Source organism: Plecotus auritus, assembly GCF_963455305.1.
Source record: "Plecotus auritus genome assembly, chromosome: 2".
NCBI lineage: Eukaryota > Metazoa > Chordata > Mammalia > Chiroptera > Vespertilionidae > Plecotus > Plecotus auritus.
In genome coordinates this window covers 81,881,613-81,899,042 of record NC_137771.1, presented here as the reverse complement: position 1 = coordinate 81,899,042, position 17,430 = coordinate 81,881,613, and the positions used below count along the sequence as shown (strand labels likewise).

The following is a 17,430-nucleotide window of genomic DNA, read 5'->3' as shown; positions in this document are numbered from 1 at the left end:
TCTGATCTAGCAGATCTTTATTTCTTTATTTCCTTACTTCATTCATTCAATAGTCATTGTGTAGCTGCCATGGGCTATAGGCACTGCCCCAGATAAACCACTAACTTTATTTTTGCCTTTTCCAGAGTGTCATATAAGTTGGAATCATATAGCTTTTTCAGACTTGCTTCTTTCACTTAGCAATATGCATTTAAGTTTTTTTCATGTCTTTCACGGCTTGATAACTTATACAATATTCCACTGTAGAGATGTACCACAGTTTGTGGTACTGAAGGACATCTTGGTTGCTTCCAGTTTAGGGCAATTATGAAGTTGCTGTAAACTCTCAAGTGCAGGTTTTTGTGTGGACAGAGTTTTCGACTCATTTTGGTAAATACATAGAAGCACGATTGCTCATTCATATGATAAGAATATGTTTAGCATTGTAAGAAACTTCAAAGCTATGTTCCAAAGAGGCTACACCACTTTTCATTATCACCAGCAACAAATGAGAATTCCTGTACTTCACATCCTCGCCAGCTCTGATACTGTCAGGTTTTTGGATTTCAGTCATTCTAATAAGTGTGTAGTGATATCTCCTTGTTGGTGTAATGTGTACTTCCCTAACGACATATAAAGTTGAAGATTTTCATGTGTGAATTTTCCATTTGCATATCTTCTTTGGAGAGGTTGCTATTCAGGTCTTTTGCCCATTTTTTTGTGATATTCATTTTATTTATTTTTTATTTTTATTTTTTATTTTATTTTTTTAAATAAATCTTTATTGTTCAATTACAGGTGTCCCTCTTTTTTTCCCCCCATAGCTCCCCTCCACCTGATTCCCTACCCCACCCCATGCCCTTACCCCCTGCCACTGTCTTCATCCATAGGTGTAAGATTTTTGTCCAATCTTTTCCCGCACCCCTCACACCCACTTCCCCCTGAGAATTGTCAGTCCACTTCCTTTCTATGTCCCTGATTCTATTATATTCATCAGTCCATTCTGTTCATCACATTTTTTATTCACTTGATTTTTAGATTCACTTGTTGGTAGGTATGTATTTGTTGTCATTTTGTTATTCATAATTTTTATCTTTACCTTTTTCTTCTTCTTCCTCTTCTTAAAGAATACCCTTCAGCATTTCATAAAATCCTGGTTTGGTGGTGATGAACTCCTTTACCTTTTTCTTATATGTGAAGCTCTTTATCTGACCTTCAATTCTGAATGATAGCTTTGCTGGGTAATCTTGGTTGTAGGTTCTTGCTGTTCATCACTTTGAATATTTCTTGCCACTCCCTTCTGGCCCGCATAGTTTCTGTTGAGAAATCAGCTGACAGTCGTATGGGTACTCCCTTGTAGATAACTGTTTTTCTCTTGCTGCTTTCAAGATTCTCTCTTTGTCTTTTGCCCTTGGCATTTTAAATATGATGTGTCTTGGTGTGGTCCTCTTTGGATTCCTCTTGTTTGGGGTTCTGTGCACTTCCTGGACTTGTAAGTCTATTTCTTTCACCAGGTAGGGAAAGTTTTCTGTCATTATTTCTTCTAATAGGTTTTCAATATTTTGCTCTTTCTCTTCTTCTGGCACCCCAATAATTTGGATGTTGGTACGCTTAAAGTTGTCCCAGAGGCTCCTTACACTATCTTCATATCTTTGGATTCTTTTTTCTTTTTGTTTTTTTGGTTGGGTGTTTTTTGTTTCCTCATATTTCAGATCTTTGGTTTGATTCTTGGGGTCCTTTGATCTACAGTTGAATTTCTCTATATTCTTTATTTCAGACAGTGTATGCTTAATTTCAGACTGGTTCTTTTCCATTTTTTTGGCATTCTCATTAAGGTCCTTGAAGGTCTCACTAAGCTCCTCAGAGGTCTCATCAAGTTCCTCGGAGGTTTCTAGAAGATTCTTGAGTAACCTTATAAATGTGGTTTTGAACTCTATGTCCAGTAGTCTGCTTTCCTCCATTTCTTTCATTCATGACATGTTTCTTTGTCTCTGCATTTTGCTGCTTCCCTGTATTGATGGAGTGGTTTTCTGTGGTAGGTGACTAGTGGTTCAGCCTATCACCTGAGGTGGACACTCTTGGTGCACCCCTTTGTGGGCTGAGTGCAAAGTCTTGGTGTAGTTAAGCCTTGATTGCTGTTGGTACACTGGGAGGAATTGACCTCCAGGCCAATTGGCTGTGAGGACCCGCTGTGTCTATAATGGAAGAACTGCTGTGCTGGAGACACGCTTATGGGGCAGGACTTGCTTCAGTGGGGCTTTGGTGTTCATTGAGTCTGCCTCTTGAATGTGTCACTTATGGATGTGAGTAGTTGAAATCTGGTGTCGTCTCACACTGACCACTAGATAAACTAGCTTCTGGATCTCCAATGGGGTGCAGGTCAGCTACTGTCTGAGGCCAGCCAGCAGGAGCTACAGCGAGAACTACAGTTTTCTCCTCTTTGCTTGGGGTTTGGAGGTTTTGGAGCTGTCTGACAAGAGCTGCAGTTTGTTAGGTTAAGCTGCGATAAGGCAGGCCAATTTATATGAAAAAGCTGTTGCGTGGAGCTTGGATGGGTTTGTAGATTGTGTGGGGCGGGGTCTCAGGGCATGGCAAACAGCGAAGGCTGCCAGTCAGCCGTCTCTGTGTCTCCGCATTTCCAAGTCCCCACGTCCTGCACCACAGCGCAGTAAACAATGATTGCTGCGTGCACCTCTGCAAGAAAGCCACACTCACTTTCCGACCCGATGGCAGACAGTCCAGCTTCTCCCCGTAGGAGTCTGGGTCCCCAGTGTCTCCCCAGAAACTGGGGTTCAGAGTAATTGGGAGCTTGTCTCCCTTCGGGATGAAAATAGCAGTGCACCCAGTTGCCCGCCGCCAGCCCGATTCGCGCTCCTCCGTTCCTCAGCTTTTCAGCGCTTGTGCATGTCTCAATGCTCTTTTCTCTTTCCTTCTAGTTGTAGAACTTCCACTCAGCCAGCTTTCCCGTGTTTCTGGGTGATGGACATTTTGTCTTTTAATTGTAGTTTTGAAATTGTTGTGCGAGGCAGCAGTTTAGGTGTTTACCTATGCTGCCATCTTGGTTCGGATCTGCCCATTTTTTAATTGGATAGTTCATTTTCTTACTGTTGAGTTTTAAGAGTTCTTTTTATGTTTTAGGATAGCACTGCTTTATCAGATGTGTTTTTCAAATATTTTCTCCCGGTCTGTGGTTTTCTTTTCATTCTCTTAACAATGCCTTTGTAGAGCAAAGGTTTTTAGTTTTAACAAAATCCCACTAATCAATTTTAATTTTATGGTTCATGCTTTTTTGTTTTATCTAAAAGTCATCACCAACCCCCAGATCTAGATTTCTCCTATTTTATCTTCTAGAAGCTTATAGTTTATAGCTTTGTATTTAGGTCTATGATCCACTTTGAGTAGTTCTCAAAGAGAGATTTAGGATTACATTTGCTTCTGCCCAGTGCCTAAGGAGACCTGCATTCTAGGATCACTTCGATCCAAGTTTAATGTTTGAGATTTCCTAGATTACAGAAAGATCTCGCAACCACACAGCAATGCATGTAAGGACTGGTTTACTTCTGTTTCACCTTTATACCCCACCCAAGGCTGGGTTTCAATCCACCTTGCCAGCCCAAAGTATAAGTAGGTTACCAAGGAGAACAACTCTGGCAGACCCTGACACTTTTGTCCCCGTAAGTCCCCTAGGCCCTGCAAGGCTATCAAAAACACTGCTCTGCTGTTTAGTTGCTTTTATTTGAAACACCAGGTTAACCTCTCTAAGTTTCTATCTTCTCTCGAATTGCTAATTTGGTATTTCTCCAGTGCCTTCAAGCATAGGTTTTTAATATTTTGTCAAGTCTCAGCTGTCCTCAGTTATACAGGAGTCAGAACAGGATACTGCACCCTATGAATGCCACAAATATTTTACCTCTTGTAGTTCATTACACCGTGTATATGTTCTCTACCCCACCTCTATTAGAATGCTACGATCAGGGCTGATTCAAACCCAGAATAATTATTTGTTCAATTGAACCAACAATCTTTTCTGATACTTGTGCTAATTATTCATTTCAAAATCTCATTGTTTTATTATTTTTTTAATTTAAATTCTTTATTGTTTAAAGTATTACATATGTCTCCTTCTCTTCCCATTGACCTCTCCCTGGCCGCTCCCACCCCCCAGCACATGCCCTCACCCCCCTACTGTCTATGTCCATTGGTTATGCTTATATGCAAGCATACAAGTCCTTTAGTTGATCTCTTATCCTCCCCTCCCCTCCTTCCCTCTGAGGTTTGACAGTCTATTCAATGCTTCTATGTCTCTGAATCTATTTTTGTTCATCAGTTTATGTTGTTCATTATAATTCCACAAATGAGTGAGATCATGTGATATTTATCTTCTCCAACAGGCTTATTTTACTTAGCATAATGCTCTCCAGGTCTAGCCATGCTATTGTGAATGGTAAGAATTCTTTCTTTTTTTTACAAAAATCTCATTGTTTTAAATCAATAAAATTTTTTTCTTATATAATCATCATTAAAAGTATCTTTCCTTTTCCCATTTCTTTCAATATTTACAGCTTCTGCAAGAAAAGGCCTTATCTATTTTAATGTCTTTTTTAAACAATTTAACTCTGTGTCACGTATTTGATTTCAAGATGATCTTTATACTTTACAGATGTTTTATGGCATAACACACACACACACACACACACACACGTATAAACGTGATTTAACATTCATTTTATTTTGAAAATTTCATGATACTTCTTAGAAACTATCAGTAGGATAGATTCCTAATGAAACCACTAAGCTATATACACTGGATAGAAAGGCACCAGAATATTTCTGTGTATAAAGAATTACTGGTTTTTTAAAAATGTGCTCTTGTGCCTCTTTTCATTTCAGTGTTTCTCCTTCACTAAGTAGCCACATATGGAATTGCTTACGATTTCATTACCTTTTTCTGTGGGGAAAGAATTAAATATATGACAAGGTTGTCAGTCTGTTCAGAAACCTCTAGGAACAAACAGCAAGGGAAGGAAAAGCTACTTAAGGGAACTCACATCTTCCTGAGCAGCAGAGATACTTTCTTGGTTGTGAATTTTAGGGATGATAGCCACATCAATAATTGCTCCTTCCCCCCCAAATTTGGCCAGGATGCCAGTGCTTACACTTCCATGACAGCATGCATTTCCTCTTTCTTAACAGGCCTGATGCTATTTGTTCAATGTGTGCCTTCCTTGCTGGAGTTGAAACTCTTAGTGCCAAGGACAATTCCTATATTGCCGTAAGTAAACATAAAGGGTAACATTTAGCATTTTAGTGGGTTTCCTTACTCCAAAAGCTAAATTATATTGTCCTTTATAACCCTAGAGTCAAGTATGCCTAATCTATTCTGGATTCCTTACCTTCACTCCACACATCTTAGATTCTGACATATAATGTGTATGGGTGTAGCCTGTCTTGATCGCATCTCAGAAACAAAAGCTACAACCAGCATCATTGGTCAGGGGCTGGTCAGTTTCTCCTTCCTTTTGGCACTAAGTATCCCTTTGATACCCAATAAAATGCTCACTGGTAACAAAATCAGCCTTCAATTATTCAGGAGTTGGTCATTCAGATCCCCTGCTTCTCATATTCTTTTTCCCACTTATTCTCTAACTTTTGGGCTTCTCACTGGTAAATATGACATCAAAGGCTGACCAGAGCAAGGGGGATGACTCCTACCAGTGGACTTTGTGAATAGCTAGAAATTCCAGTGGAACACACAGAGCTGGGAGATGGCTGAAACTCTATGTAAAAGGTTGGAGAACTTTTCTGATGATAGCAACTACTCTAAGGAGGACACAGAAAAGACAACTGGTCCAGTCAATAATCACAGTTAACACTACAATCCTATGATGTTACTATTTTGTCCTCACATTTTCTAGGTGGTGATACTAGACAGTCCAAGCTCCTCCATCTACTCAATCTGGGAATTAGGCCATACTACTTCCTCTCTCTGAGCCTCATGTCATCATTAATAAAATAGAAACAGTAACCTGACAGGACCACAGCATTAATACCAAGAATAAAATGTATGCAACTGCTTTGTAATGTAGAGGAGCAGTCTAATTTTATATCATTACCAACATTAATTGCTTGTTCACAATTTAAATTTTACATTAGAAAGATGATTTTTCTTCTCAAGGGGACAGGTGTTCCACATGGGTTATTGTAATGGATAAAATCCTGGATTTTTACACACTTAGTCAGTATGCATGCCAAGTTCCATAACAGTGCTTACCTTGGGAGGTTTCCTTAATGACGGAAACAAAACATTTCAACAGCAGAAGTAGAGAGGGTTGTCAACACAGCAGCCACATCAGAAGGTAGCAATGAAAGAGAAAAAAACGTAAGAGAAACTCAGCATCCTGATAACATGATCTGAATGATATTGCAACTTCAAAAAGATCAGAGGCCAAATTCATTTCACTGCTTGAATTGATAAATTCTTACGTTTGCTCAAAAATATAATACAGACATAATGAATTTCTTTCCTGGTTTAATAGAACAGATCCAGTTGTTCAGAGATACTTTTAATGATTCTAAAATATGCCAACAGAAGAGCATCAAGATAAAGATACTGCAATCATACTGCAGGGGGTCAATACTTTTAAATCAATCTCATATTTAAATTTATCTTTAGTTGTTATTAAAATGTATGTATATTTCCTTTGATAAATTTTAAAGCCATGGTTCTAGATAACAATTTTCACATATTTCAACTCTGAACAGAAATTTAAAAGCAAGTTACATGCTTCCCCATCACACATGCACTTTTTAAATATTCAGTTTTGCATGTTACTAACTCAAACATGACTGAAATTGCATCTGGGAAAAACTCTGAAAAGGAAGTCATTCTGAAAGTAACAAATCATTAGTCTGCCTTGCTTTGTAAATGTTTTCCTTGTGTACAAAATTAAGGTGTTGCACTAATCTATACTAATCAAAGGATAATATGCTAATTAGACTGGGAGACCTTCCTGACAAAGCCATGGTGGTGGGGCCAAGGCAGAGGCGGTTAGGGGTGATCAGGCAGGCAGTGGAGGGCAATTGGGGGTGAGCAGGTCGGTGGGGGGGGGGGCAGTTAGGGGCAAGAAGGCTGGCAGGGTGGGGAGTTGGGGGTGAGCAGGCTGGCAGGGTGGGACAGTTGGGGGTGAGCAGGCCAGCGGGGAGGGGGCAGTTGGGGGCGAGACGGCTGGCGGGGGGGGGGGGGCAGTTGGGGCGAGCAGGCCAGCAGGCAGAGTGGTTAGGGGCAATCAGGCAGGTAAGCGGTTAGGAGCCAGCGGTCCCGGTCTGAGGGACACCCCCCCCAATGCACGAATTTTGTGCACCGGGCCACTAGTCCTATATAATAAAAGCCTAATATGCTAAGTGCCAGGTCGTCTGGTTGGCCTTCAACCAATCAAAGCGTAATATGCTAATGATAAACTAAGGCTGCTCAACTGCTCACTATGGTGTGCAGGCCACCAGGGGTTAGACCAGGGGTGGGCAAACTTTTTGACTCGAGGGCCACAATGGGTTCTTAAACTGGACCGGAGGGCCGGAACAAAAGCATGTATGGAGTGTTTGTGTGAACTAATATAAATTCAAAGTAAAGGAACGGAGGGGAGAGCAAGAGAACCCTCCACTCTTTTGGCTCCACGGGCTGGAGAGAACAGCCGAGCGGGCTGGATCCGGCCCGCGGGCCGTAGTTTGCCCACGGCTGGGTTAGACAGTGGACCAGTTGACCAGTTGCTATGACATGCACTGACCACCAGGGGGCAGATGCCCAAACCAGTAGGTTAGCTTGCTGTTGGGGTCCGGGTGATCAGGACTGAGTGAGGCAGGCCGGATACACCGTGGAGCCCTCCCACGGTCCCTCCCAAGCTGGCCAACCTCCTGTGTCCCTCCCCAGCTCCGATCGTGCACCAGTGGGGTCCCTCAGCCTGGCCTATGCCCTCTCACAATCCAGGACCCCTTGGGGGATGACGGAGAGCCAGTTTTGGCTCCATCCCACAGGCCAGGCCAAGACCCCACTGGTGCATGATTTCATGCCCTGGGCCTCTAGTAATTTTATAGTATGTGATACCATGACAGTTCTTGGCTTTCCTGACATGGTTATTCTTAAGGAACCTCCAATAGCATAAATTCATTAAATGTAAAATTATTGTTAAATAGGTATGGGGGAGTGTTTCCCATGATTTTCATCCTTCACAGGAAACAGAGTCATGAGGTACAGGCAAATAGCAAGGTGCTCTTCCTCCATCACTGGGTCCAACAGAGCTCTGAGGGCCCCAATAAAACCCACAGCTCAGCAGCAAGGAAAGGCTGTCCATGGATTCCAGAGTCAGGTAGACAACTCAAAACTTTTAAATCTAGGGAAGGAAACCGATTGCATTCCTATGGTGATGAAATTGAAAATTCATCTCCTTGAATTCTAGGGATTAGCTGAAAGGAAATGAGACCTAGGTCATTACCTCGGACAGTTAGGCACAATGAGAATGTGGTTTTAATATTCAGGTTTTAGAGGGAAACTCTATCTAGAGAAATGCTAATGATAAACTAAGGCTGCTCAACTGCTCACTATGGTGTGCAGGCCACCAGGGGTTAGACCAGGGGTGGGCAAACTTTTTGACTCGAGGGCCACAATGGGTTCTTAAACTGGACCGGAGGGCCGGAACAAAAGCATGTATGGAGTGTTTGTGTGAACTAATATAAATTCAAAGTAAAGGAACGGAGGGGAGAGCAAGAGAACCCTCCACTCTTTTGGCTCCACGGGCTGGAGAGAACAGCCGAGCGGGCTGGATCCGAGCAAATCTCAACATTCTGTGTCTACCCTTTAAAACAAGATAAACATTTACAGTTGTTATAATAAAAATGCACAAGTGTTTTTAATTCTCAGAAAGCCGTGGATCTCTGCTTTGTGGATAAAGCTTGAGGTTCCTGCCAGGAAAATTTCCTTAAGTGGAACATTGCTCTGGAAGGCATCTGTTCTGAGCAGGTAGTACAATATTTAACTAAGCCTTCTCTGATTTTGCTTCTTTATTTCTTAAAAGCCATTTAAATCACTGCTTTATTTAACAAAGGGAAGAAAAGCAACTTGAATTATAATAAGGTATGGACCAAGTTTGTAAAATATACCTTCACATTTAGGCTACGATGAACCAAGTAACCTAACAGGGGCGGAGCAGGCCAACAGGAACTCCAAGGCTCTCTCTGGAGTTCTCTTGTGCTTCCTTTATGCCACAACTGGATGGTAATCATCACCAGCATCAAAGAACAAGTGCTGGTTTGTAGCTAGTAGCTGTCCAACAATAAAGCTATACTTCCTTCACTGATGTTCCAATGTGACTTTCTTTCTTCTTTTTAGGAAACAAATCCTACTTCAGCATTTTAAGTACTTAAAAAGTGTGTCCCTTTCATTTAGAAAGATAGCACATTATTTGGGAATGCCAATATAATTCTGCTACCATCTTTTTTGTGTGTTTCTGTTTATTAAGAATAACTGACACTGGGCAGCAGGGAAAAGGGGAAGCCACTAACTTCATCTACTGCTACCCAATTACTAGTCATTTAGTTTAGTACAAGGATCCTTACTACAGAAGGCAAAGGAAGTCAGGACCTCACAGCAGTACTTCATTAATTGCTAATACCTTCTTGATGTCTGAGTTAGGTCATAAGCAACTAAGTCATCCTAATTCAAACCACAGTTTAGTGCTCCAACACCAAGAGGTTATATATCAATTATATGGTAGTTGTGAAGAAAAATTTTCCCATTATGAGTAAACCTGATACTATAATCCTATACAATAAAAGGCTAATATGCAAATAGACCAAATGGCAGAACAACTGAACAAGAGGTCGCTATGACGTGCACTGACCACCAGGGGGGGCACGCGCAGAACATGGCGGACATCGGCAGCAGGCAGCAGAGCGTGGAACAAGGCAGGTGTCCGCCACGGCGGGATAGTGGAGCAGGTGAGTGGGGGCGCCAGACGCTATCATTGCAGTGAGCCTCTGGTGGTTACTGAAAATTCTTTGCTCCAGCGTGTTGCGGTCCTGCCCACTGTGGTCCCGCCCAGTGCTTGCATCTGCGGCCAGCGCCAGCCCAGCTTGCACCTGCTGCCAGCACCCAGAGCCAGTCCCGGTCACTCGGTGCCATCAGTGGGTACAAGTGGTGGCTGCTGGCCCTGATCGCTCCTAAGGGCTTCTCCACCTCCCCCTGCTCCTGAGGGGTGATCAGGGCAGCAGCAGCTGCTCACACCCACTGACGGTGCCAGCCCCACTTGCACCTGCTGCTGGTGCCAGCCCCAATCGCTCCGCACCATCAGCAGGTGCGAGCGAGGCCGGCACCGTCAGTGCGTGGGAGTGGCGGTAGTGGGAGCAGGGCTGCCGGCAGACAGGGGACTGGGGGCTGTGGTGGGAGGGGCCGGGCAGGGGTGTGGAGGATGGGCCGAGACCCGCCCCTGTGCCCACCGCAGCCTTGTGGCCCACAGTCCCTTTCAAGGTGCATGAATTCATGCACTGGGCCCTTAGTCAAATATAGTATGCTACCCTTTGAAACAAACTAATGTGATATTACAATATAAATATAAAAGTTTTATATATATATATATATATATATATATATATATATATGTGTGTATATATATATATATATATATAAAAGGATGAATAATATAAACATCTATCAGAAAGATAATATTAAGTGTGTATATTTTTATTATGACCTTGTTTATTATATCAATAAAATCTTATCAGCAAAGAGTTTTTTGAACTCTCAGTCAGGCCCAGCCTAACGCTGAGATACCTATATTACAGAAAGGTACTATCCCTGGCGAAGCAAACATCCTGTGAACTACAAAGAACATCCCTTCAAATAGACTGAACTGACCTGCAGACATGGGTGTGGCTGCTGACTCATTAGAACAGAGCATTCCATTGATTCTTGGCTAAAGGCCTGTGCACTCCTGACCACTCTCCACTGCCCACCTTCTCATTCATCCTCAAAAAAAGTCCATTTTAAATTATGTAAACCTCTCAGGAGATTGTGTGTGTGTGTGCGCGTGTCCCAAAGAAATAAACTGAACATTATTTGACATTTTAGACGCCAGCAAGGTAATAATGTCTCTAGCTCTTAGGATTTGAAGAAAAAAATAGGAGGTACAGTTCTACACTAACAGTACCTCTATTTTACAAAACACTAAAGCCTCTTCCCTTCTCTCCCAGGACTGGGAAGTCAATGGATCTCTTCAAGTCACCCACACCATGTGCATTCACCACCAACGCATGCAATTTCAATGCTTTTATCTCACTTTTGTCTCCCTGCTCTGCCTGATCCAATTTTCCTACTCTCCAAGACCCAGCTCAAGGCCCAGTTTTCTCAGTTCCTCATCCAACTGTTCGAGGCCACCTTGGCCTTCGCCCCTCTGATACTCCAGTATTCCTGAGGTCAACAAAACAACTTAGCACTGACTAGCACATGTAAAGTCAGCAACTGTTATCTGTACATCAGTAATTTTCTCTGTACAGTATTTGAATCTCATGTATCCTTGGGATTTAAATCCCTTGAAAGCAGAGGCCATCCCACATGCTAATTTCATGATCTCTGTTCCCAATTCCACATACTCATGTAGGACTGAAAACACTAAAAGAATTTTTACATTACAGAGTTTAAAATAATCCAGATGTGAGAATTTACTTCAATCACCAACTCAGTCCCACGACCCCATAATATTAGGGCAAGATTACTTGCATTTAATAGTAGTGAAACCTTGGAGATTGTTAGAAAATGTAGACTATTTTCAATGACTTACTTAAAAATAATTATTTCTCTAGACCAGCATTTCACAAAGAGAAGTTCAATGGGATGTTAATAAGGGTCGAACCCTCAAAAGTTTCTGAGTTCCACTAAGTTCAGAGATGTACACTCAGTATCATGCGACTAGAGAAAATAACCTCCCCCCTCCACACACACACACATACTCTAGTATATAAGACTGTAAAGATAAGCTGGGTCTATACTGGGCCAGGTCTTGAAATGGGAGTTGGTACTTAATTAGTAGGTAGTATGGACCTGGAAAGTTTAACAGGAGAGTGAAATAAAGAAAGCAGTGTAACAGTATATCACAACAATCCTATATAGCTGGAGTTCTTCCCCATTTCTCACACTGAAAGATTTCTGGGTCAAGGAGTCTTCTGTCCATGTTTACAGCCTCTTGAATACAGTTAGGCAATTAGAATTTAGATGGCCAATGGCCCTGATGTGCACAAGCCCTAATAATAAGTCAGTGTTTCAAGGGACATGAATGATCAGTGTGTGCTTCTAAACACAAATTCTGCTTCCATGTATTAATTATTTGATCAATGATTGTTGGAAAATGCCATAACCTGTATCTGAAAGATATATATAGCTAACTGACATCTGACTCCTGAAGATTATTCTATGGGCATGACCTTTAAGCCCTTGATGATTGTTTCCAGCTTGGAGAACTATATCCTGGGTCACCTAAATTGTCCAAGAACTCTGCTAACCAGCAAGTATTTTCTGAGTACTGATTCCCATACTGCACATTATTGGTGCTTTGAGGGATATGAATGGAGCATAGTCTCTGACCTCAAAAAGCTCAAGACCTTGTGAGAGACATAGGTGCACACATGAGTAACTATTAAACAGACAGTGATAAGTGTCATAGCAGATAGCAACAAAGAGCTGTATTCTGCCAACAAACATTTAACATCCGGTGTGATACTTTCTCGAGCTACAAATATAAATTAAACATGTTGCCGATCAGACAACAATATACTGAACTTGTACACGCATATTACAATAGAAGATGTACATAGCAGTAGCCTCCAAAGGGCAAGATCAAGTGGAAACAAGGCAAAGTATTTTCTCTCTGAGGAGAAAACCCCTGAGCAGAATCTAGAGGGCTAAATAGTCAGGAAGCTGAAAAGGCAAAGAAATGGCATCTCAGGAGGGGTAACTATCTGTGCAAAAGCATCGTCAACACAACCCACTGAGGACCAGAAGACTGTTCTGCTGCGGAGTTCACAGAAACACAGACAGTGGGACATGGGATGATACAGGGTTAGGGTTTTGTAAGATATGTGGGTATAAAAGTCCAGCTTCAACCAGCATTAATTAACTGTAGTCTAAAGATGAGTTTATATACTTGTATACCAAAAAGTTAACATATCCATATATTTAAAACATATAACAAGCATTTCTATGAATTATAAGTAAAAGGGATTATATATGCATTTTGAAGAGCCTCTGAAACCTATCACAAGAAGAATGTTAATGCCCAAAACATTAAATGCTCATAGGAAGCTACAGCAAAATTTTCTGAACATGTGAAGAGACCAATTAATTCAATCAGAACAGACTTCTAACATCAATATGTCTGGTTTGCTTTGGAAGAGTATGTCTTCTAGACTCTTTTGGTTTAAGGTACATCCTTAATGTCATTTTAAAATTGTTTTTATTCTAATCCCCTATGTCCTATAAGACTTTCATCTTGCACCTATGAATTTTGCAAACTAGGTGCTTTTCAAGAACACAGTCCCTGTAGCGGGCTAGGATCTGCTCTGAATCAATGGGAAGACTAACAGGGCCTGGGTTGGGAAGAGAAAGAAGCAAAGTCAGGAGGAGGAGGACAGACTGGGAGAAAACAGCAAGGCAAGAAATGTGTGGTCAGGATAAAGTTAGAAAGCAAAGATGCTGATTAGAGTTGATGAGATGTAATATTTCAGATGTAGAACGCTTCAGGGTGGTAAACTCTAACCTGGTCACAGCAGAATCTCTGTAAAATGGAACGAATGATCATTAATAACTAACACTTATGCAGTTCTAACTATGTTCCAGGTATGTTCCTGTTAGCTCTACCTGGTTTAATGCATTTAACATATTTGATAACCCTATAAGACTCTCTTTATTATCGTTTTTCAAATGAAAAAAAAAAACACTGAGATACAAGGTACAGAGATTGTATGATTTGCTTAAAGTCACCGTTAACTGGCAGCAGCAGCATGATGTAAGCCCAGGCATTCTCTGACTACAGCACCCCCTCTCCCCTCCCCTCTCTTAACAGCTACAGTGCATTGCCTCTCTTGAGTCTACAAGAATTTAGTGAAAACTCTTTTAGCCTAGGCTAGGATACTGGATAGCAATCCATGTGGATGCTCAATGATGTGAGTCATCCATGTCTGCATGGGTCATCCATGCAGTTAATGTCATCAACCAGCCCTGTATGTGTCAAGGTCCTTCATGAGTGTATAACAGAATCTCAAAGGAGGAATTCATGAAATAAAGGGATGTTGTAGCAGTGTGGAGTCAGAGGAAGGTTGCAAACTCCCACGTCCCATAGAGAGGAAGAAAACAGATCACCACTGGAGAGGGCTATGAATAAGCCACAAAACTGTGCATGCAGATGTGTTGGGAACAAAACTTAGGCAAGGAACAGCTAAAACAAAGTTGTAGAGTAGAAGATATGTTCATGGAGCAGTAGGCAAACAGAGGTAATTGAGAACTATAAGGCATAAATAATATACAGCAACCACAGTGCAGATAGCACGGAGTGCCACGCCGACTTTGACTTTTTCTAGAAGTGATTGCCATGGATGGCTTGTGCAATGAGAATAACATGGTGAGATCTGTTTTAGGGAGCTGTGATTGAGGCCGCGCCACCTGCAGAGTGAACAGTGAGGGATGTCCTGATGACCCTCTACCTAGCGTCCACCGCAGCCTTCATGGTGTGTGAGCTGGCACCACTGCAAAGGCAAGAGAAAAATAGGATAAAAAGGAGAGAACAAAGAAACGATCTGAAGGCAGAATCTGTAAGACTTGCTGACTGATGAGCCACCCCTGGGCCTCCCTACTCCATCTGTAAGGATGGAAACACAGCTGTAAGGGGTGGAACGACTTTATATGGTACTTCCGTCACAGACCTTGAAATGAGATGAATGAAGGGGAAAACGGCTTCAAGTACCTCAATATTTAATATGTTGTTGAGTTTAAAATTTTAATTCCAAATACATTTACAATAAACAACTAATAGTACCAAAACTCATTTAAAGAAAACTAAACTGCATCTTTTTAAAAATTACCATTCCACTTAACCTGCTCTTATTTTCAATAAAAGTCAAAAGGAAAACTGAACCCATTTTGTACTTGTGGAAAGACTTGTGGTTTGATTTTCTGGTGTATTTGGACTACATCCTCCTGGCATAACGAAATTTGGCTGGAATTCTATAATAAGTAATATAGGATAGTGGTGAAGAGTTCAGGATTTGGAAACTCTAGCTCTGCCACCGTCTATGTTGATCTTGGTCAGTTTTACTGAACTGAGCTTCAGTTTCTCTGGCTATAAATTCAGGCTAGAAAAGCACTCCTTCAGGACTGTTGAAGGGTTACATGTGATGGCAAGGCTAACACTACACACCATTAGCACATAGTTATTGCCCAATAAATGTCAGATGCTATCGTTGTTACAACAAAGAGCCCTCCAGGATAATACATGCAAATGTCAACACAGCTCAACCAAATTTCATCCAGGAAAAAGTTACTTGGAGTTAAAGAATGAGAGAACTTTTTTGGCAATAGAGAAAATTTATTTTCACAAAAAGAAAGGAAACATGATGTTTAAAATATGCTCTTCAAACACGGACAGAGGATGTTGACAATTGCGGGAGCACACCATCGGATACATTGATGGTCAATATACTCTTAAAAGAAAGTTAGTATGTGCGAAATGTTTTCAATGTTCAGAAACTGGCTTTACAGAAAAAAGAATAAAAGTGAATGCACAATGTTCTGAGTCTCGAGTGTCCTTGCTGGGAAGAGAGGAATGACTGGGAGGGTCAATAGCAGAGTACTCCCTGGCAGTGCTCAGGCCTGAGAGGAGACCTAAGGCCTGAAAGGTGCCATTCTACTTACCTCAGTGATGGCATACCTTAAAGCAGGGGTCCTCAAACTTTTTAAACAGGGGGCCAGTTCACTGTCCCTCAGACTGTTGGAGGGCCGGACTATAGTTTAAAAAAAAAACTATGAACAAATTCCTATGCGCACTGCGGGCCCAGGACGAGTCGGCTGCTAAGCAGGACAGGCAGCGGCACCCGGCAGGCCGGATAAATGTCCTCGGTGGGCCGCATGTGGCCCGCGGGCCGTAGTTTGAGGACGCCTGCCTTAAAGGGATGTATAATATTAAAATCTTGAGGGGAAAATGCTCACTGTGTTGTCAATGACACAGTGATTTTGGGCTATGAGAGTATTTCATGCAAGAAAAGGTTTCTTAAGAAAATATGTACAGGCCCTGGCTGGTGTGGCTCAGTTGGTTGCAGTGTCATACCATACACAGAAAGATGGTGGGTTCGATTCCCGGTCAGGGCACATACCCAGGATTGGGGCACGTGCAGGAGGCAGCTGATCAATGTTTCCCTCAAACATCTCTCTCTCCCTCTCTCTCTCTCTCTCTCTCTCTCTCTCTCTCTCTCTCTTCCCCCCTCCCTCTTTCCCACCCTCCCTCCCTACCTTCCCCCCTCCCCCTCTCTAAAATCAATAAAAGCATGTCTTCAGGCAAGGATTTAAAAAAACACACACATGTATAATAAAGGGAGGGAAAGAATAAAGAAAATAAAAACCTTGGAAATATTTAGGTGAACATTTATAAAGTTGGGCACCTTTTAATAACCAAACTATGATATTAATTAATGTTTCTAGCAAAGAGCTGAGAGCAGATGCATAACTATAAACACTTCAGCATACTTCAGAGGGCTGATCACATGTGACATCTGGTCCCATGTACTGCTACATGGATACAATAGAATTTCTATGACAGCTGACAAAGTGGCCACAAGAATGATTTAAATTATAAAAATAAACTGCATTAAAAATGGCCTAATATTTAAAATTGTGTCATTTATTCTGTCTATAAAGTAGTGGTTACTCACCCGACCCCTCGCTGAAGAACCTAGAAGTACTTACTGTTTAAGGACTTGAAATGCCAGCAATGAAAGGTCAGGGGTCACCATCAGAAACAGAACCCAAGGGAGAAAACAGTTTTGGTTGCTTTTCCCAAAGGGACACCTGGAATTTTCAACTGAGTACCAAAGAGCAGAATCACTTTGTCAATGTAAGATGTGCCCAATAGACCAGGATGGACATTAATAGTTTGACAGTTTCACTATTGAACCACTAGAATGAATTGTGAGACAAAGTGATTTTAAAAAAAGCCATTCTGTTAGTCTTTTCCAAAACATTTTTTGCAATAAAAATATACCAACTTTATAGTAGAAGCAATAAACTTCTGAAATAAAGTGAATAAAAACATCAAAGTCTTACAATTCCCACTGGAGGTTTCCTAAATATAACGCAACACAACTTCATTTTTTAAAACTCATCATTTTCCTTCTGCACAGTGTGTACAATCAGTGTGCTACCCA

The 17,430-nt window shown here is 41.6% G+C and overlaps 1 protein-coding gene across 5 annotated transcripts in view; it reads right to left on the bottom strand.

Moving 5' to 3' along the window:
- Positions 1 to 17,430, bottom strand: part of KIF13A (kinesin family member 13A) — a 217,167-nt gene that overhangs the window by 125,616 nt on the left and 74,121 nt on the right. For all 5 annotated transcript variants that reach the window (XM_080658276.1, XM_080658277.1, XM_080658279.1 and 2 more), the window contains exon 3: positions 6,251 to 6,263. In XM_080658276.1, the coding sequence (XP_080514402.1) occupies positions 6,251 to 6,263 (13 nt within the window). The remainder of the gene's footprint in view (positions 1 to 6,250; positions 6,264 to 17,430) is intronic.